Below are 22,280 nucleotides of genomic sequence, written 5' to 3' on the forward strand. Positions count from 1 at the left end.
GTCTTGGAGTGGCAGTCCTCTTGTGGCGATGCAAGAGGGATGCAATATCCAGTAAAGTATCTCTTCGGGAGTGGCTACCCTCCTATAGACGACGCAGTAGATAGCCATTCATGGAATCGTCCACTATTTTGCCAAAACTCATTCGACTGCATTGTTGTGAGATACGGCCCTGATCATGTATTTCTACGGTTTTGTAGTTTAAATTAATGAATGGCAATAAAGGGTGCGTAACTTCAAACATGTTGATATTTTCTAATTTAATTATACATTTTTAAAAACATATTTCATTTAAACTGTGAATTTTAATCAATCAATATTATATACACCAATTTAACAAGATTATATTAATTTAATTAGAACGTTTTAATGTTATTAGCCATGGAAATTAATTTGTATCAATAGGTAGCAGTATTCCCTTGCGAAAAGAGTTCACTTGTTTTTGCGTAGGTCCATGTTTGATTGATTGATTGATTTCAACTTATTTTCGTGCTTATATCCAATTAAGGTTCAAGCACGCTGTCCTGGGCACACACCTCAGCTATCTGGGCTGCCCGTCCAGGACAGTGGGTTAGTTGTTAGTTTGTTAGTGGTTAGTGAGAGAGAAGAGGGCGTAGTGGCCTTACACCTACCCATTGAGCCCTTAAGAACTCGCTCTGGGTTGGAGCCGGTACCGGGCTGCGAACCCTGTACCTACCAGCCTGTAGTCCGATGGCTTAGCCACTGCGCTACCGAGGCCGGTTCCATGTTTGAAGACAAATTATTTGGCATAAGAAGTACATTCTTAATAGTCAGGCCCCATTTTTCAGAAATGTGACATACATGTACGGGCAATTTTGCTGAGCATCTGAGAAATTGCGTTTTATGGTTCAAAATGGCCGAAAACAAAATGGCGGAAAATAGCTTAATAAAAAGTATATAACTGGTATCCGAACGATGTTTAGAGGAGTTGTTTTAGCATTAACATATATGTGGATACATTTAATTTATAAAAAATTTATGTTGAAAATCGGAAAATTTAGTTTTGGGTCAAAATGTTGAAAAACAAGATAGCGGAAAATAAAATGGCGGCCATTTGTCATAAAATTGATAAAATCGACATCCAAGTCTTATGAAGGGCTTTATTTGCTGCCATAAATGCAAGAATGTATCGCAGCATACCACACACATGAGTTCAACATGTATGTGTGGTTTGATTCAAGATTGCAATGGGGGTAGGGGGTATCGTCCAAAAACGTAGTCTGTTTAATAATACATTTTACATTTCACTTATTATATCAAATATGATGCTAATAGTCTTTTAACATGTGTGGATATTTACTGAATGGGTTATTTAACAACAGCAGCAACCTTCCTACTAGTTTAACACAAACTGGAAACAAAATCCGATTGAACCCAAACTGTGCATCAGTAATCACATTATTTCTTTGGTCAAAATCTCTCAATCTATTATTTAAGATAGACATGAACAGTTTTCCAAAACAACTAACTAGAGTAATACCTCTGTAATTATCTGTATCGTTTTTATTTCCCTTTTTAAACTGGAATTATACAACCAACCGACCAAGCGTACAGGAAATGACCAGATTTAAAAACATTATTAAACAATTTGACATGGCATTAGAACATCCTTACAATTAATAAAATATTCATTTAAAACATTATCATAGCCACATGCTTTGTTCTTCTTTAACCCGTGTATAGCATCATATATTTCCTTTTCAGTAGTCTTGGTCTAATGCCTTGCATGATGAGTCATTAGCATGATCATCTACTTCATGGTTTATTAGTAGCCAAATTACAAAAGTGGTTAAAAAAAATCTTCATTACTTAACTCCGATCGGTGATTTTGTTTTCGTTTCTTAAAATGTTTCTGGAATTGCTTTGGGTTGTATTTACGTAAATAATTCGACATGTTACCCTGTTGGTTCTTATATTGTCTTTTCAATTTAAATTCTAAATTTTTTATAATGTTTTCACTCGGATAAGTTCGGCATGATTTATCATTTGTTTTGTCAGCGTTAAAAATTCGAATAACTTTTCTGTATTCTTGGTACCTTTGTTTCAACATATCATTAAACCAAGGTTTATCTTCCACCTTTAATCATGGATGATCCTTTACCTTTCGCACTATTTTTGTAAGGTTTAACGGAGCAGAAAGGTAAAATAATGTTATTTAATTAATTTGTAAATTTGTCAACGCATATATTTATGTTTTCCTGGCTGGTTTCTTTTAGCGTACACATATTTATCAAGTTGTCCATCTGTTCAGCAATTTCAACGATTATATCCTGATTGCTTTCTTCATTCCATTTTACATTAGTATGTGTATGTTCATTCATTCCATTTTACATTAATATACGTCTGTTCATCAAATATGTAGTTATCAAGTTGTCCATCTGTTCAGCAATTTCAACGATTATATCCTGTTGCTTTCTTCATTCCATTTTACATTAATATGTGTCTGTTCATCAAATATATAGTTATCAAGTTGTCCATCTGTTCAGCAATTTCAACGATTATATCCTGTTGCTTTCTTCATTCCATTTTACATTAATATGTGTCTGTTCATCAAATATATAGTTATCAAGTTGTCCATCTGTTCAGCAATTTCAACGATTATATCCTGTTGCTTTCTTCATTCCAGTTTACATTAATATATGTCTGTTCATCAAATATGTAGTTATCAAGTTGTCCATCTGTTCAGCAATTTCAACGATTATATCCTGATTGCTTTCTTCATTCCATTTTACATTAATATGTGTCTGTTCATCAAATATATAGTTATCAAGTTGTCCATCTGTTCAACAATTTCAACGATTATATCCTGATTGCTTTCTTCATTCCATTTTACATTAATATTATGTGTCTGTTCATTAAATATATAGTTATCAAGTTGTCCATCTGTTCAGCAATTTCAACGATTATATCCTGATTGCTTTCTTCATTCCATTTTACATTAATATATGTCTGTTCATCAAATATGTAGTTATCAAGTTGTCCATCTGTTCAGCAATTTCAACGATTATATCCTGATTGCTTTCTTCATTCCATTTTACATTAATATTATCTGTCTGTTCATCAAATATATAGTAATCAAGTTGTCCATCTGTTCAGCAATTTCAACGATTATATCCTGATTGCTTTCTTCATTCCATTTTACATTAATATGTGTCTGTTCATCAAATATATAGTTATCAAGTTGTCCATCTGTTCAACAATTTCAACGATTATATCCTGATTGCTTTCTTCATTCCATTTTACATTAATATTATGTGTCTGTTCATTAAATATATAGTTATCAAGTTGTCCATCTGTTCAGCAATTTCAACGATTATATCCTGATTGCTTTCTTCATTCCATTTTACATTAATATGTGTCTGTTCATCAAATATATAGTTATCAAGTTGTCCATCTGTTCAACAATTTCAACGATTATATCCTGATTGCTTTCTTCATTCCATTTTACATTAATATTATGTGTCTGTTCATTAAATATATAGTTATCAAGTTGTCCATCTGTTCAACAATTTCAACGATTATATCCTGATTGCTTTCTTCATTCCATTTTACATTAATATTATGTGTCTGTTCATTAAATATATAGTTATCAAGTTGTCCATCTGTTCAGCAATTTCAACGATTATATCCTGATTGCTTTCTTCATTCCATTTTACATTAATATGTGTCTGTTCATAAAATATATATTTATCGTCTTCTTTAACAGGACAACATATTATAAAGCAAACAGGTGAATGGTCCGAAAAACAATTAAAGTTACCCGACTCAAACTCTCGAATTAAGTCGAAACATAAATCGTTTACAAGTAGGCCTACATAGTCTATAAGGCTGGTGCCATTTGCATAATAAAACGTGATATTTCCATTTCTGTCACCAGAATGTCTTCCATTTAAAATTCGTAACCCACTTGTTTTACAGAGAGATAAAAGTTTTCTACCAAACTGTTTTATAGTTTTGTCTTCATTGTTGCGTTAGTATCAGGTAAATATTCTACAACATGTGATAAAACATGGGCAGATATTTCTGACAGTCTGTCGTGTACATTGAAATCAGGACCTGTTACAGTACGACTATTAAAATCACCAACAGCAATAATGTTACCTAACTCAACGCATCTGAAACATTCTGGAAAGTTGGTCGCCTTGCAAGAGACGACTGGACATCACTACATCACTGGCTGCTAGTGACTGTGACGCCAGACGCTGTCCAATGTAAACATTCTTTGTAGGAAGCTACTTGCTTTTTTTCTTTCAAAATGTTTAATTCAAAACGCTGACTAGTTCCGAATGGGAGCGAATAATAGAGAATTGAAAAATAAGAGGTAATGTAACGGTACAGGAAATGTAAATGTTATATTTATTTATACAGTTCAACAATTATTGCTGTAAATGGATGTTTGAAAAATGAGAAAACGACCTACCTGAAAATTTAGCAAACATCCGTCATGCATTTCCTAGTGACATGATAACACTTCGAAATATCAGGTAGGGGTTATCAGGTCAATAAGAAGAATGATTGCATGATAAATAGAGGATATTTCATGGTTTGTTTTATGGCAGGTGTATATTTGGAAGGTCATCAGTCAAGGTGTCTTAGACACAAAAATACGTGCCTGTTTTATTAAGATCACAGGGTATTGTGGAATAACCGTCCTGCTTTATTACTGTATATAATTCTGTAAAACCCTTGATTAAGTAGACTTTCTCATCTAAAACCACAAAACTAGACACACTAAAATGCGTGCCTGTTTTATCAAGATCACAGGGTATTGCATACCTGTCAACTCTCATGCATTTGGCGTGAGTCTCACGCATTTGTAACAAACATCACGCTCTCACGCAACGTTACTATAATATTACGCCTTTTTTTAAAATAAAAATATTTTATAATCGTGGTTTATATTTGAGAGCTGAATGGAATTATATGTTGATTATGCAGGGTCTCTGAATTCGTTACCTATTAATACTAATACAGCATATTGAACATACCCTCGGTTCAATACCAACAATCACTCGCGGGTGCTACCGATGACAGACTTGTATGGTTTAACATTAACCGCAGTATTAACTAGTAAAACGTGCACTCGATCGATTTATTTTAATTTTATAGATTTCCATTTCGGACTTAAACGAACAACAACAAAAACCTTCGCCCTGGATGTGACCAAGTTCCTGCAGTCACTGGATCCTGACTAATAATTTTTTCACGCCTAAGAACTGCCACAGGTTGACAGCTCTGCAAGTATTGTGGGATAACCGTCCTGCTTTATTACCATAATTATTCTGTAAAACCCTTGATTAAGTAGACTTTCCCATCTAAAATCACAAAACTGACCAATTACGTAGTCCCAAATAAAATAAAATTATCACTTCGGTATCGTGAGTGGTCGTTTTTACTCCATCGTATCCTACCAAAAGGCCTAATAATATGCATTTTGGATTTTTTTTAAGAGAGAAAAATGCTCTAACCACATTGAAATTGCAAATTAAAATATATTTAGTTGAATACTTTATTTTATTATATACATAGCAATGAAATATATAGATCTACGGAAACCATAAAAGTCATATCCGGTGAAAAGTCATATTTTCACTGTATTTTAGCTACAGTGAAAATATAGAAGTCGTATTTACTTTTTTGTAAAAGTGCATGATTAAAGCCGCACACCCTAGTTCCATCCAGCGAAAATAAATTATAATTTGGTTAATCTACAAACCTGTAACACACTTAGATCACGTTTTTATCAAATGGAGTGAAAAAGCAGGTTTTGTATTGAGATACTTACTTGTTTGAACTTTATTGTTACTGAAAATGTTCACGAACTGTGAAGAAAAATCTCACAAATGAACAACAACAAATCGGATGTTGATTACGCGAACCGTGCACGAGAAAACAAACCGAACCAAAATGATAACGGTCACGTGGTATACCAACGTCTGTGACATTGAAATGGAAATATCCCGTCTAAAAATAGATTAGACCTTGTCTGCTCAACGGTTTTTTCTCAAACGTGCGTCCATTTTTCAGAAATACGAAAAATGCATTTTGTGGTATTACAAACACCAGGATTACCAGGATTACCAAAAAACACTTCAGGTGAATGGAAATGTATATTCTAAATAATAAACGGTAAGTAAAGTGCAATTTTATTTGTGAAAAAATGGGTTTAATAGCAAAAAACAACGCCTTATGGTTAACAACTAGCCGTAACTAGGGTGTGTCTCTTTAAATTATCTTCCTTCGTCTCGTTGAAAAATAAAAAGCGTAATTTAAACAACTGTACCTATAAAAAAAGGATACGAAGTGCAATTACGATAAAATATCTAAAACGAATTGAATACGAAGCTAAATAATGATGACACAATGTAGTGTTATCGAGTGTTAAGTGTAAGAATTTAACGGCATGCGACTAGTTTTGTTTTTGTGGGAGTTTTTAGAGAATCGCTTTGTCAGGTATGTTTGCACCGCAGTATTGTTAAATAAATGTTAATAAAGATAAATTTTAATCAAATTTCTTTTTAAAAGTCTATGGTAAAGTAAATTTTCTGGTAATCGATAGGATAAGCGAAAGATATTACCAAAAAGCTAAAGATATTGTCAAAAATTAGGAAATATGTATATAATAAATAGACCATTTCATGGTATTTTTCCGAATACGATTGTTATGTTAACTCGTGATGTGTGAAAACCATATTTTCACTCATTGCTTCACAATTCGTGAAAATATGGTTTTCACACACCACTCGTTGACATAAAAATCGTATTCGAAAACCCCCATGAAATAGCCTCTATATATTATATACATAGCAATGAAATATATAGATCTACGGAAACCATAAAAGTCATATCCGGTGAAAAGTCACATTTTCACTGTATTTTAGCTACAGTGAAAATATAGCAATCATATTTACTTTTTTGTAAAAGTGCGTGATTAAATTATCTCCCTTTGTCTCGTTTCTTCGTACTTAAATTTGATGATTACCAATGCATCTGATCGTTTTTGGAAAAAAAAAAAAAAAGTAATTTAAACAATTGTACATTTAAAAAAGGGATACGAAGTGCAATTACGATAAAATATCTAAAACGAATTGAATACGAAGCTAAATAATGATGACACAATGTAGTGTTATCGAGTGTTAAGTGTAAGAATTTAACGGCATGCGACTAGTTTTGTTTTTGTGGGAGTTTTTAGAGAATCGCTTTGTCAGGTATGTTTGCACCGCAGTATTGTTAAATAAATGTTAATAAAGATAAATTTTAATCAAATTTCTTTTTAAAAGTCTATGGTAAAGTAAATTTTCTGGTAATCGATAGGATAAGCGAAAGATATTACCAAAAAGCTAAAGATATTGTCAAAAATTAGGAAATATGTATATAATAAATAGACCATTTCATGGTATTTTTCCGAATACGATTGTTATGTTAACTCGTGATGTGTGAAAACCATATTTTCACTCATTGCTTCACAATTCGTGAAAATATGGTTTTCACACACCACTCGTTGACATAAAAATCGTATTCGAAAACCCCCATGAAATAGCCTCTATATATTATATACATAGCAATGAAATATATAGATCTACGGAAACCATAAAAGTCATATCCGGTGAAAAGTCACATTTTCACTGTATTTTAGCTACAGTGAAAATATAGCAATCATATTTACTTTTTTGTAAAAGTGCGTGATTAAATTATCTCCCTTTGTCTCGTTTCTTCGTACTTAAATTTGATGATTACCAATGCATCTGATCGTTTTTGGGAAAAAAAAAAGAAAAGTAATTTAAACAATTGTACATTTAAAAAAGGGATACGAAGTGCAATTACGATAAAATATCTAAAACGAATTGAATACGAAGCTAAATAATGATGACACAATGTAGTGTCATCGAGTGTAAGTGTAAGAATTTAAAGGCGTTCGACTCCTTTTGTTTTTGTGGAAGTTTTTGGGTGATCGCTTTGTCAGGTATGTTTGCACCGCAGTATTGTTAAATAAATGTTAATAAAGATAAATTTTAATCAAATTTCTTTTTAAAAGTCTATGGTAACGTAAATTTTCTGGCAATCGATAGGATAAGCGAAAGATATTACCAAAAAGCTAAAGATATTGTCAAAAATTAGGAAATATGTATATAATAAATAGACCATTTCATGGTATTTTTCCGAATACGATTGTTATGTTAACTCGTGATGTGTGAAAACCATATTTTCACTCATTGCTTCGCAATTCGTGAAAATATGGTTTTCACACACCACTCGTTGACATAAAAATCGTATTCGAAAACCCCCATGAAATAGCCTCTATATATTATATACATAGCAATGAAATATATAGATCTACGGAAACCATAAAAGTCATATCCGGTGAAAAGTCATATTTTCACTGTATTTTAGCTACAATGAAAATATAGCAATCATATTTACTTTTTTGTAAAAGTGCGTGATTAAATTATCTCCCTTTGTCTCGTTTCTTCGTACTTAAATTTGATGATTACTAATGCATCTGATCGTTTTTGAAAAAAAATAAAAAAATGTGCAATTACGATAAAATATCTAAAACCAATTGAATACGAAGCTAAATAATGATGACACAATGTAGTGTCATCCAGTGTTAGTGTAAGAATTTAACGGCGTTCGACTCGTTTTGTTTTTGTGGGAGTTTTTAGAGGATCGCTTTGTCAGGTATGTTTGCACCGCAGTATTGTTAAATAAATGTTAATAAAGATGAATTTTATTCAAATTTCTTTTTAAAAGTCTATGGTCAAGTAAATTTTCTGGCAAAGTTCCACAGGTAGAAATATATCATGACGTTATGTGTTTTCGATAGGATAACCAAAAGATATTACCAAAAAGCGAAAGATATTATCAAAAATTAGGAAACGTATAAATATACCATTTCATGGTTTTTTCCGAATACGATTTTTATGTCAACTCGTGATGTGTGAAAACCATATTTCAGGATTCAGGATATATATATATATATTTAATTTTTTTTTTTTTTTTTTTAAATAATTTTTTTTTTGGGGGGGGGGGGGGGGGGGGGGGGGGGGGAGACCAAGAAAAAAAGGCACATAGACTCGTTAAAAGGGCATCTTAATAAAAGTTTTAATATTTTCAATTAACTTGAATGCGTTTGTGTAGATATCACATAGTACGAACGGAAGTGTACACTAAATGACTAGCTGCAGTTTTCTGTACCGCTAGCTGCATTAATACAGATCATTATATGAGTTTGCAGTCCCGTCGGAGCATATTTTTTGTAAGTGGGATAGTGGGATGGGCTAATGATCAGGGTCGTTGTTAAGCATGGCACGAGATGTGTAGGGGGTCCGAAAATTTAAAATTGGATGGCTTTAAACGCCTTTTCTTGGTATATGAATTGCAAAATTAGCCATTTTTAAACAATAATTTACAGAGCCTATTGTCCATTAGTAATTTGACACACATCCGCATACACGTACAACTTAACTTGATGTAGCTAAAAATGCTTACGTGCAAAACTATTTTTTATACAAACGCGTCCCCTTGGTCCTACCCCTTGGATCCGCCTCTGCCTTGTCGTAACTGACTGAGTTTGTTTACACTGTGCATACAGGAGTTGGTCGGAGCTGATGTCAATTTGCCCCAAGCTAGAATTCCGGACGCAACGAAAACAAAAAGAAATGGCTGTCCCCAGTTAGCAGGAATAATCATGGTTTTTTATTAACTCTAACATTACGCGTTTTTCATTTCTTAAAGGGACATTCCTGAGTTTGTTGCAACTTTTAAGATGTTATCGACTAACAGAGACTTTTTAACGATTGCAATTACATATCAAATATATTTTTCTGCATACAATATTTCTGCTGTATATTAAACGTGTTTCTGATCGTTCTAATATTTGTACTAGGTTAAATTTCATTTTACTTCCCAAAATAGAATTTTTTCGAACGTACGAAATTATTTGAAGACAAACATCCAGTTAGGGCTTTTTACGAATATTAAGACGACCAGAAACACATTGAATATACAGACACCGATATTTTAAACAAGAACATACATTTAATATGTAAGTTTAACCGTAGAACTATTTTATTAGTCGGGAACATCTTACAGTGCAGCAAACTCGGGAATGTCCCTTTAAGCCGTGGTCACATAGCCGTTAGTGGACGTAGTTGAACGTAGTGGAGGCTAACGTAGTTGAAAGTAGTTGAACTTAGTTGAATGTAGTTGAACGTACCGGCATCCGTACCGTACCGTATTTGTCCTTGATGCTAACTTGGTATTAACTTGGGTGAGCCGTGATTTCCGATTTAATTTTTGGACATGTTCAAAAGAGCGGTACGTTAGAGGCTGAATTTGCATCCGTGAGGCTAACGTACTGTGGCGAAGTATAACGTAGTATAACGTAGTATAACGTACCTCTTAACGTACTCAACCGTACTCTAGCGTACTCTAGCGTACTTTGATCCGCACAAAACCAATATCATGTTTCAGCCACAAATGAAGACAAATTTAACAGAAAAATATGAGATATCCTGCTCTGTTTGAAAAACAAGCGCACAATGGCCGTTCCACGCCGCGTGCAGGATTTTAGACTCCGTGGGTAGTTGCTAAATATAACGTAGTTGGACCTTCTTTAGTGTAGTCTAGCGTATTCTAGCGTAGTATAGCGTACATGCTACCGTAGTCTACCGTACTCGAGCGTTGTCTTACGTACCACTCCGTACTTGTCCATGGGCGAGCCGGACTCTTAACTTATCCTGTTCAATTATTTAGACCCAAAGTTTTTTGCAAATGTTACGTTTATTTCCTATTCGATATTTGTTTTCTTTGCATTTACATGAAAACAAACCCAAACCCCGACAGTTTTTATATACAAATCATCATATAAAATGCACGAAGTTGACTTAATTCCACTTTTTAAAAATCTCTGTGTCTTTTGAATGCACGTTATTTCTCCTATAAATAACTAAGGTCATTTGCATATCAAAACATTGGGATCTGAGGCTACGTGAAGGCCATTATAGCTTGTTTCACTAAATCAAGGTTATTATTGTTTTGCAGTGTCTAACAGCATTGTCTAATCTTTTCGTTAAACATAGATGTAAACAAACAGAATATGTAACCCTTTCTTGTAGGTGCATTATATTTAATAAATTTAGCTAATGTATTATGTATTTTTATTTTATTATATCAATTATATATTAGCATACCATACCTAACCTAACACAACTGAGGTGTAGCACAGTAATAAACACAAATCACCTCACACACCGCAGGAATGTGCTTTCCAAATTTATAAATAAATTTAATGCAGGGCCGGACCCAGAAGACCGGGGGGGGGGGATAAAATGTCAAAGGCCACCAATATCAAATAATAATAAAAATGTTATTTAATTTGCCTCTAAATTGGGAACTCATACGTATATATATATATATATAGTATTTAGGGTGGTGCTAGGGGCTGGGGTTTGGTGGTTGGGTGTTACATTTGTAATGCGAAAAACCAAAGGGCTATTGTTCGGACTCGTATGGGTTCAACCACTTTTTCATCCCGCAGACACAGCCCCGAATGTTCAAAATACGATAGCATCAACATCATTATTTCGATCTATGACTGCACGTGCTATTGTAGCAATGTGTAAACCACGTAAAATACAAGTTAGGTAGGGTATATAAATTCATTGAAAATGTATTAGTCGACATTCTTGTGATTGTTATTTGAGGAAAAATATGGGTAAATCGAAAAACACTTCAGTTGATGTAAAATCGTGTATTAAGAACGTTTTCGATTATTTTGAAGATGAATATCAGCTCGGTAGACCTAGGTATGCTTCTTATCGAATTGTCGATCGAGTTGCCGCTGCACTTAAAGTTTCGGTTTCAACAGTAAAAATCTGTGAAAAATCTAAGCTCTACGAATCCAAGCACAGAAATCACTGTTAAAAAACGCGACCGAAAACTCATCGATTTATTTGATAAAGATGTTATTAGACGACGAGTATACAGATTTTATAGAGAGGGCGAATTATCTACATTACATAAGATTAACGTGGCTTTAAGGGAGGAATGTGGAATCAACATATCCATATCAACTTTACGAAGAACACTCCATGACCTCGATTTTAAATACCAACATATGTCTACAACCGGAAAAGTGATTTTTTGAGGACGCCAATATATCAGACAGGAGACTGTCCTATCTCCATGAAATATCCAGTTTACGAGAACAGGGGTATTTAATAGTGTATCAAGATGAGACCTGGGTGAATGTCAACCACACAACATCCCACCACTGGACAGATATCCACCCGGGCACAAGTACCGCCAATCACCTGCCGAAATCAGACGCTGCTGATCGAGTTCCTAAACTGTTCGGTGACTGGGAAGGGAAAAAGACTTATTATTTGTCATGCTGGCTGTGATAAATATGGATTGATAAATGGCTGTGATAAATATGGATTGATAGATGGCTGTGAACTGATCTTTGAGGCTAAAAAAACAGACGGAGACTGTCATGGTGAGATGAATCATGAACAACTTATGCCTTCTCTACCAGAACCTTCTGTTATCGTCATGGATAACGCAAACTACCACAACAAATTAACTGAGATTACACGATGTCCTGCACTAAACGCTAAAAAGGAAGAAATTCAGTCGTGGCTACGAAACAAAAATATACCTTTTGAGAGTAACATGACACATGCCAGTTTTTTATGAACTTGTGAAAAGTAACAAATGTGCAAAGCAATTTGTTACTGATGATATTGCTGAACGCCATGGGCACTTGTTTCTAAGACTGCCGCCAAGACATTCTGAACTCGATCCGATAGAACTGATCTGGAGTCAAGTCAAAGGGCACATAGCTCGTCATAATGATGGTAAAATGACCACGGTGCGGAGAGAACTTGCACATGCATTGAACTCTGTCACACCTACACACTTTTCTGACGCAGTTAAACATGTAATAAAGATCGAAGAAGATTTTAGAAAACAAAATAGTTTTATAAAAAATAAAATACCCCCTGTGATAGTCCCCCTTAACGAAGATAGTGATGAAGAAATGAGTTCGTCGACTGATTAAGTTATTTCTCCATACCCATCAGGAGTATTACTTTAATGTATGCATGAACTCTTTAACACCAAAAACAATTTATTTCCATATCATTCACTATCAAACAACCTAACAACCTATAAACTAATCGACTAGAAATGCATATAGACTACACATACATACGAGAGAAATGTTTATTTAACGACACACTCAACGCATTTGATATACGTTTATGTGGCGTCAGACAAAACGGTTAAGGAGCATTATGACAGTGAGAAAGAAACTCGCTACCCGCCACATGGGCCACTGTTTCCGATAAGCAATTTTGATAAGCATAAGGGACGTTTTTATATGCACCATCCCATAGACAGGATAGCACATACCACAGCCTTTATACATCAGTTGTGGTGCACAGGCTGGAACTAGACACAACCCAATGGGTCCACCATGTGGGATCGATCAGTCGACCTACCATGAGCGAACGCTTTACCTCTGAGCTACGTCCCGCTCCATATACAAAAGAAGCCTTAAGTGGGCTTGGGGTTGTGCAGAGGGTCACACCTCCACCAATCGCATGCATACCATATTCTTCTCTCTCTCTCCCTATAACCATTAAACCATAGATTAAAATATGTTGAGTGCGTCGTTACATAAATGACGTCTCTCTCTCTCTCTCTCTCTCTCTCTCTCTCTCTCTCTCTCTCTCTCTCTCTCTCTCTCTCTCTCTCGCTCTCTCCCTTCAGCGCGCGCGCTTGTGTATTCCACAATATAATTATAATATTTGATACATATTTTTTTTTCAAACTGAGGTTTTGTCACTTGAACTCCCCACCTGAATCCGCACCTGCTTCATGTTTACAGATATTTTCTTAAATATAGGTCATACTACGATTTGTGCGGATAGGACGATAGAACCGAACATTAGTTTGAAACGCACTATAGAATGATGCTTTGATATGTAAATGACCTTAGTTATTTATAGGAGAAATAACGTGCATTCAAAAGACACAGAGATTTTTAAAAAGTGGAATTAAGTCAACTTCGTGCATTTTATATGATGATTTGTATATAAAACCTGTCGGGGTTTGGGTTTGTTTTCATGTAAATGCAAAGAAAACAAATATCGAATAGGAAATAAACGTAACATTTGCAAAAAACTTTGGGTCTAAATAATTGAACAGGATAATGGCGTCCTCTAGCGTAGTTTATCTTACTTTAACGTGGTGTACCTTACTTTAACGTATTTATCCGTACCCTTTGGTGGCTCATCAACCAAAACCTGCCGTACCTTAACGTATTTCAACGTAGTTTAACGTACTTACACCACGTTTGACCCACGGTAACCTATCCTACGGATCACTACGTCCACTAACGGCTATGTGACCACAGCTTTAAAGTGTTAGTGTGTGTCTTGGTGGTCTGGGTATGCATCTTTCCAACACATAAGTCTCATGTTCGAGTTATATATCCCTTTAAAAACAAAATTCCTCCACCCATGTTGTTCTATTATTGCGCAAATCATATACACGTTTAGTGCTGTTAAACGTATACAAGCAATGTTTTGATTTGGTCAAATGAAAGGTTATACAATAGTAAGTTGTTATTTTTTCTTCCTTTTTTTTTTACAAATTCATGTATAATCTGAAAGTTAACATTTTAATAGTTGACATTTGTTCCACTGACATTGTTACCGTTGACATTTAAACTGTTGGCATTTTGATCATTGACGTTTTGTCAACAGACAAAATGTTTACCATTAATATGGTATCTGGGTCAAAGTGTAAACCTGTGTGCGTCTCTCTCTCTCTCTCTCTCTCTCTCTCTCTCTCTCTCTCTCTCTCTCTCTCTGTGTGAGAGAGAGAGAGAGAGAGAGAGAGAGAGAGAATTCTTTGCTCTTACAAAATCTGGAATAATTAAGAGGATGCTCTATCGTTGGTTGTATGCCTCATTAGACAGTCTGTAATTCATTTTTAAAAAATTAATTAGTGCCATTTTATAAACAAAATGCATCACCCATGTTTGATTGGTCAAACGAAAAGTTATACAATAGTAAATTTTCTCTCGGTTTTTTTTTTTTTTTTTTTTTTTTTTTTACAAATTATGTATAATCTGAAAGTTGACATTTCGACCTTGGTACCACTTTAAAAGTTGACATTTTTCCCAGTGACATTTTGACCGTCGACATTTTGACCGTCGACATTTGACATTTTGTCCTACATCCGCATTTTATAGTGTTTCTAACTACACATGCCAGTAAGAATGATATCTGGAGTGTGTTTTAGGGGTGGGGGTAAATTGTCGAAGGGGCACAAGCCAGCTTTTATCTTTATATGGAGTTGGACAAAAAAAGAATAAATGTTTGTCTTCGAGTGGGGGATACAGCCCCCCCCCCCCCCCACCCCCATCCACCCCCAGGAATATTATCTGGAGTGTGTTTGGGGGAGCGAGGGCAAATTGTCGAAGGGGCATAAGCCAGCTTTTATACCTATATGAAGTCCACAACACGCCTCCTATCCCGGTCTTATGAGCCTGCCAAGCACGTTAATGTTGACTTTATTACATGTGGGCTTTTATTTGGTATTGTACAACAAAACATTTGTGTTTCAGTACTTAAAATGTTCCAGAAATAGGATTTTAATTAAACGATCAGAGACCATCGTTGTCACAGTTAGAGTATTCGACATGCATTAGTCGTGGGAGGTTGCCTTTGCAGTATTCCCCAAACTCCTCCCAGGAGCATGTCTTGTGACAACACTCTTGAATAATACTTCTGCGACCGATGGAACGCTCATTCCCCTCACGTTTATTCAAAAACAATTTTGAATAATGCTTCTCAAGAAAAGGTGTCCGTTTTTGCGGCAGAGAATCTGAGAAGAAAAAGAAGAAGAAGAAAAAGACGTTAAGAAAATTTCCGTTTTTAAAACTGATGAATCATTTTGTACATCACTTGTAAATTAAGGTTGTCGGACAAGATTACTATGGCACTAAACAAGTCGGGGTTTTGGCGTCTGTTATATGATTTAATTTTTGAAATCGTTGAATTAGGTCCAAAATATTACGGCGACTTCGACTTCTACTGCTATTAACTCGTCGCCTTGAGCCGAATGTCGGCGAAGAAAACGTTCATTTCGCCTGCTAGATTAGGGCCTAGAACTTGCTCGCCTGGACCGGCCTCGGTGGCGTCGTGGTTAGGCCATCGGTCTACAGGCTGGCATGTGCTTTCCTGTCTGTAGGAAAGTGCATTTAAAAGATCCCTTGCTGCTAATGGAAAAATGTAGCAAGTTTCACTGATGACTACGTGTCAGAATTATCAAATGTTTGATATCCAATAACCGACGATTAATTAATCAATGTCCTCTAGTGGTGTCGCTAAACAAAAAAAAGAAGAGAACAAATCTTTGTTGATAATCGAAATGAATAGATTATTCGGCTGCAATGGGGGTCTTAAATACCGTATACTCAACAGTCTCATATTAAAGAAATATAGTGGAGTGGCGTTAACCAAACGCCCCACCTCTTTTAGTTATTATAATTCAAGACAAATTTGAGGCAGCTTAGGTTATTACAAATCAGAGACATTTTTATTAGGCCTACTATTCAAGTCAGTATTACAAATCAGAGAAATTTTTATTAATATTCAAATCAGTATTACAAATCAGAGCTTTTTTTTAATTACAATTCAAGTTAGTATTACAAATAGGACAATTTTTATTACAATTCAAGTCAGTATTACAAATAGGACAATTTTTATTACAATTCAAGTCAGTATTACAAATCAGGACAATTTTTATTACAATGTAAGTCAGTATTACAAATCAGGACAATTTTTTATTACAATGTAAGTCAGTATTACAAATCAGGACAATTTGTATTGCAAATCAAGTCAGTATTTACAAATCGGGGCAGATTTTATTACAATTAAAGTTGGGTATTACAACTGACGTAATTTATTACAATTCAGGGCATCACAGGAACACAAGTCATATTTTATCTTTATTTATACAGAGTAAAAGTTAAATTTTGTTTTATTGATTTATTAATCATCGGTTATTGGTAGTCCGAAGGGACGTAGAAAAGTATTGATTTAATGTGCGCCCTACGGCTATTGGATGTCAAACATCTGGCAATTTTGACATATAGTTTTAGAGAGGAAACCTGCTACATTTTCCCATTTATAGCAAGGGATCTTTTATATGCACCATCCCACAAACAGGATAGCACACACCACCTGCTTTCAACACTCATTGACTTTATTCAAATTTTAGACTGTGAAGTTTTTAATTTGACTCAGTATAAATTTGTGTATGTTGGTTATAAACAAAATATTAGTTTCATCTTGGCTAAAACTGTATGCAATTTTATTTTATCTAGTACCACTGTGACAAGTAGCCTTGTGCTTGGAACATGTATAGGGTACCTGTAAAACAAATGTACTCAAATTGTGTGCGTAACCAGGGGTGTTGTAAAAACAACTGGTTATACCGAAAATGAGCCATGAAAGGTACTACTTTCTTCAGTTAATACTTTGAGGTAGGGGTTGTAGTACTGATATTTATGGGTCATAGTATGGTTGATATATTGCATATAGTGTTTTTAAACACAAACGTTAACATGGTCGCCTATGGGATTTTATTTGGTATAGTCATACCTGAACTGTGTATTTGACTGTATGGATCTAGTTGGCAAGCTGAGTACGCGTGGTGTACCATCGTATGATAGTTGCATCGTTTGTGACAGTCAGTGTGCCACACGTTGAATATCTCATTGCCGTTCAGCTCTTTGAATCTGTTAAAAGTTACAGTTATATATTAGTATAGTTTAGTGTAGTGTAGTGTAGTGTAGTGTAGTGTGTAGTGTAGTGTAGTAGTGTAGTGTAGTATAGTATAGTATAGTATAGTATAGTATAGTATAGTATAGTATAGTATAGTATAGTGCTACATATTATAACGTCATGTACAAATATGAAATACAAGCTCAGATGTACTTAAATTTAAAAACAAAACAAAACAAAAACATCTTGTGTGTTCGCTTTCAACGGGGATCGGTGGATCCATTCATCTGATTGGGGGGGGGGGGGGGGTGTCTCGTTCCAACCAGTGCATCACAACTAGACAAAGGCCGTGGTATGTGTTTTCTTGTCTTTGGGAAAGTGAATATAAAAGATCCCTTGCTGCATTTGAAAAAATGTAGCGGGTTTTCTCTGACGACTACAAGTCACAATTATCGAATGTTTGACAGCCAATAGCCGATGATTAATTAATCTATGTGATCCAGTGGTGTCGTTAAACAAAACAAACCCGAGGCGAGCACTCAACCGACACCGCTAAATCTCCCCCCCCCCCCCCCCCCCCCCCCAATCTATAGGTAGCACTATAGCATAACTATAGCCGGATAACGTCAGGCCGAGTCAAAATTAGAGATTTACGTAACTTTAAATAACAGTTAACAGAGGGGGGCAGGGGCGATTGTTATAATGTTTATATATATTATTTTTTTATTTTTTTTACGATCCCCCTCCAAATCTCCCCCAAAGTTCCCTTGGCATTACACCTCATGTCACTGCCCCCCCCCCCCCCCCAATGGATTTTCTGGGTCAGCCACTGGTTAATACTAGGTCAAGTTTTGCCATTGGAGACAGTTATTGTTGTCAAACATTGTTTTTCGTCTCGGCAGTAAATGTATGTAATTGTATTTCATCTAGTACCACCGTGAGAAGTACCCTTATGCTTGACACACGTATGATGTACCATGGTACAGTTAAGTAATACAACTGTGTGCTTAAATACGGGTGTTGTAACAACATCCTGTTATATAGAAAATGAAATATTTATTGAGTTAATATAGTATTCATATTTATGGGTCATATATTACATACAATATATTATCCACTTACGTTAACATTGTAACCTATGACATTCTAATTAGTATAGTGCAACCTTTAACAGTTTTCTAATGTTATAGATATTAACATTGGGGTGGAACGCGAAGAATTATGAAATATAACAAGTTATGTGATGGTTTCATTATTCATTATATTCATTTTATCTATATTTTTCCATAAAAAAAAGAGGTCGCCATCTTGAATTCAGTATGGCGGACTTTCGTGATCCACAATGCAAGACCAATTTTTGTTTCAATAGTGGAGCACAGTGAGCTAATATCCAAAGTTACACTGATGGCATATAAAAGTACATGCATGCGGTAGTTCAGCTAGTTGAGTATTATGCTAAAACACGTTATTTCAAAATTTTCTTTAAAATTTAAAGCAATGCAGATTTACATAAATATAAAATCCTTGTAATATATTTTACAGGGCATGATATACAGCAACATAAAACAAACTGTATTCAAATCAGCCTTGTAGATTTATATATTTTTGAAAATCGCTCTTGTTATCCCAAAATGACATTTTTACACCAAATTAATTTATTAGTTCTTTTGATATTTTGTTTAGCTACTTTTATAGAACATTTTGGTACCAAAAGTAATGGTGCTTCTATTTATTGTAGGTCAAAACGTATATTAACTCCAGTTACTGATTTAAACGTTAGGACTCACATGCACTTGAGGGTGGGGTCACAATTTGATCTGTAGCATCCAAAGGCGAGAGCGTTGACGTCAGTATCATTACTTTTTATAAACTAGACAAGTTCCTGGTTCAGAAAATAAAATTATACAAAAGTATATCTTTCCGGACACCTTTTTTCCCCATTTTTATTGGCTCTAGTCCCCTGACTAAATCAACGATGTTTTTTGTTTTTTTGTTTTTTTTTTTTTTTTTTTTGTTTTTTTTTGGGGGGGGGGGGGGTTGTTTTGTTTTTTTGTTTTGTTGGGGTTATTATTTTTTTTTATATAAATAATAATTTTATAAGAAACTAAATGAAACAAAACCCTGTGTTAGGCATTTTTCTTGTAGAAATTACTGCACAACAGACAGCCATCCAGACAAATCCCAGGTAGGCGAAACGTTGGCAAACACTCGAGATGTTGACATCTGAAACGAAAATGAAATATTCATATTCCTATGATAATGACAGATCTGTCATGCTGTGAACACATTTCTCTCGATTATGCAATTTTTTAACGTATATATTTGACAACAAATATTGTATGTATGTATGTATGTATGTATGTATATATATATATATATATATATATATATATATATATATATATATATATATATCCTCAAAACCAGACCCTCAGTAAACCGGAATTCCCTCTAAACGGACGTTTTACACGTGATTTGCGTATCTTTTAACACTAAAATTTACCCCTCTAAACCGGAAACCTCTCTAAACTGCACCGGACGAAATTATCCGGTCCCTTTGTGTTCCTTTAATGCAAATTTTACCTCAGAAAACTTTGCCGCATGGAGTCTCGCTGTTAGCACGATCAAGAGCCAGTACTCTAAGTACTTGGTTGGTGATACACCACACGTGGGCATCCACGATACGGACTTAATGCCCGGCGCAGACGAGCGTTTTTTAACGCATGCGCCTTGCGTTAAAAAACGCATCCGTACGAACGCAATAAAAACACATCGTGTGCGACCCCCTCTGCGTTGCGTTATTCAGCGATGCGTCGATTTTTCAAATATCAAACATGTTTGATTTTAGACGCACAAACGCATCCGTCTCCTGCCGCATCCGTCTAAAAACGCACGTGTGCGCCTACTTGCGTCTGCGTTGCGTTCACATTTTTATATTGACCAATCATCTGTCTATTCAGTAACATGCCTTTCGAAATGGCCTCTCCAACTGACAGTTTAACAATTAACAATTATTGGTTTCATTGATGAATAGAACTGTAAAAACAGACCCGACCATTAAAAATGACTAACATGTAAATGTTTCAACACAAATAATTTCCAACTGCTCATCTTTGAAACAAAGACTAGACATGTGTAATTAATGACATTTCTAAATAGATGAAATTAAAAAATATAAATTATTGCATTCATTGTACTATGCCTAATAATAATAATTAAAACAAACAATTGTGAAATAAGAAAGATTTATATCGTAATAGTATATTGTACATAATGTTTTAAATAAAGTTTATTATGTTTTAAAATGTATTAATAAATTACATTTAATCTTTGTTATTTTTCCTAGAGTAAAGTATAAATAAATTAATTAATAAAAGAAATCGTTAGTGGATCGTAGGAACGTATCGCAGGTAGGCGCACACGAGACGCATCCGTCTGCGCTTTTTAACGCAGACGCATGCGTTAAAAAACGCTCGTCTGCGCCGGGCATAAGAGACGGGACGCTCTGCCTAGTGGTGACGACGCGCCGGGAAGGTCTGTACAGACAAGGAATCCTTTTCAGGGATATGGACAACAACTCCGTCCACAGAGTACTCGAAATCATCGCCGGCGTCCATTACGTCGAGCTAGCAAAAACCCTGCTAGGTCACAGGTGGAGGAAACATGTACCACACTTCAACGGCAAGCAGTTCATCTCGTCTCCGTAGGCGCCAACCTCCTCAAGAACAGAACGGCCTTAACGAGGCCACTCACGTGGACATATAGATCGGACTTTAAACTTTTAGACCTTCGTTCAAAATTTTATGTCGAAATAACTTCTTTTTTTTACAAATAAATATTATTATTAAAGAGTCTGATCCTCTCTTCTTTCTCTTATTTATTTTTGGACTGTCCTTCTAAAATGCTCCAAATTATATAAATATTCGACCGAGCAGTCAATTCTTTTTATTTTTGGCTTGTAAGTTTATTTATTTATTTTTAATTCTATTAACTTTTTTTTTCACTAATTGCAAAATTCTGCACATTTTCAAATCCGGTGAAACGGCGGGCCAGTTCATAACGGTGATACCGGCTTGTTGTAGGAATGCCTGGGTAATTCTTGCAGTATGTGGACGGGCATCATCTTGCTGAAACAGAAGGGGACCTCCTGGTCTTCGGTGACGGCGCAAAAGTGGCTAGAGAACTGGTCTTAGAATAACGTCAGCATAACGCTGGGCTATAAGGGCATCGTGGACAATGATGAGATCACTCCTGAAATCACTTTTGATTGCCCCCCATACCATCAGACAACCGCCGCCAAACCGATCACGTTCCCTCAAACATCCGTCAGCGTACCGTTCATGGAGTCTCCTGTACACACGTGCTCTTCCATCGGCAAAGGAGACAGAGAAACGGGACTCATCTGAGAAAACAATGCTCCGGTAAAAGGCTGGTGGATGATTACCATTCTGGAGAGCA

General features: G+C 35.2%; 1 protein-coding gene across 1 annotated transcript; it reads right to left on the reverse strand.

The window, feature by feature from the left end:
• Positions 1-15,652: 15,652 nt before the first annotated feature.
• On the reverse strand, positions 15,653-20,045 carry LOC121372081 (probable insulin-like peptide 7). The gene is made up of 3 exons (XM_041498343.1): positions 19,943-20,045; positions 17,700-17,836; positions 15,653-15,918 (listed from the first exon to the last, which is right to left on the reverse strand). Exons 1-3 carry the CDS (start codon positions 19,990-19,992, stop codon positions 15,698-15,700), a joined length of 408 nt encoding a protein of 135 aa, XP_041354277.1. The 5' UTR covers positions 19,993-20,045; the 3' UTR covers positions 15,653-15,697.
• Positions 20,046-22,280: the final 2,235 nt, after the last annotated feature.

The sequence above is a fragment of the Gigantopelta aegis genome, chromosome 4 (genome assembly GCF_016097555.1).
Source record: "Gigantopelta aegis isolate Gae_Host chromosome 4, Gae_host_genome, whole genome shotgun sequence".
Lineage (NCBI taxonomy): Eukaryota > Metazoa > Mollusca > Gastropoda > Neomphalida > Peltospiridae > Gigantopelta > Gigantopelta aegis.

Bases quoted from the DNA above. Each gene is read 5' to 3' on its own strand.
- LOC121372081 (XM_041498343.1), bottom strand. From the start codon at position 19,992: ATGGCTGTCTGTTGTGCAGTAATTTCTACAAGAAAAATGCCTAACACA. The intron at 17,837-19,942 runs GTTTTGTTTCAT...AACTTTTAACAG, and splicing joins AGAAAAATGCCTAACACAGG to ATTCAAAGAGCTGAACGGCA. The intron at 15,919-17,699 runs GTATGACTATAC...TTTTCTTCTCAG, and splicing joins CAGTCAAATACACAGTTCAG to ATTCTCTGCCGCAAAAACGG.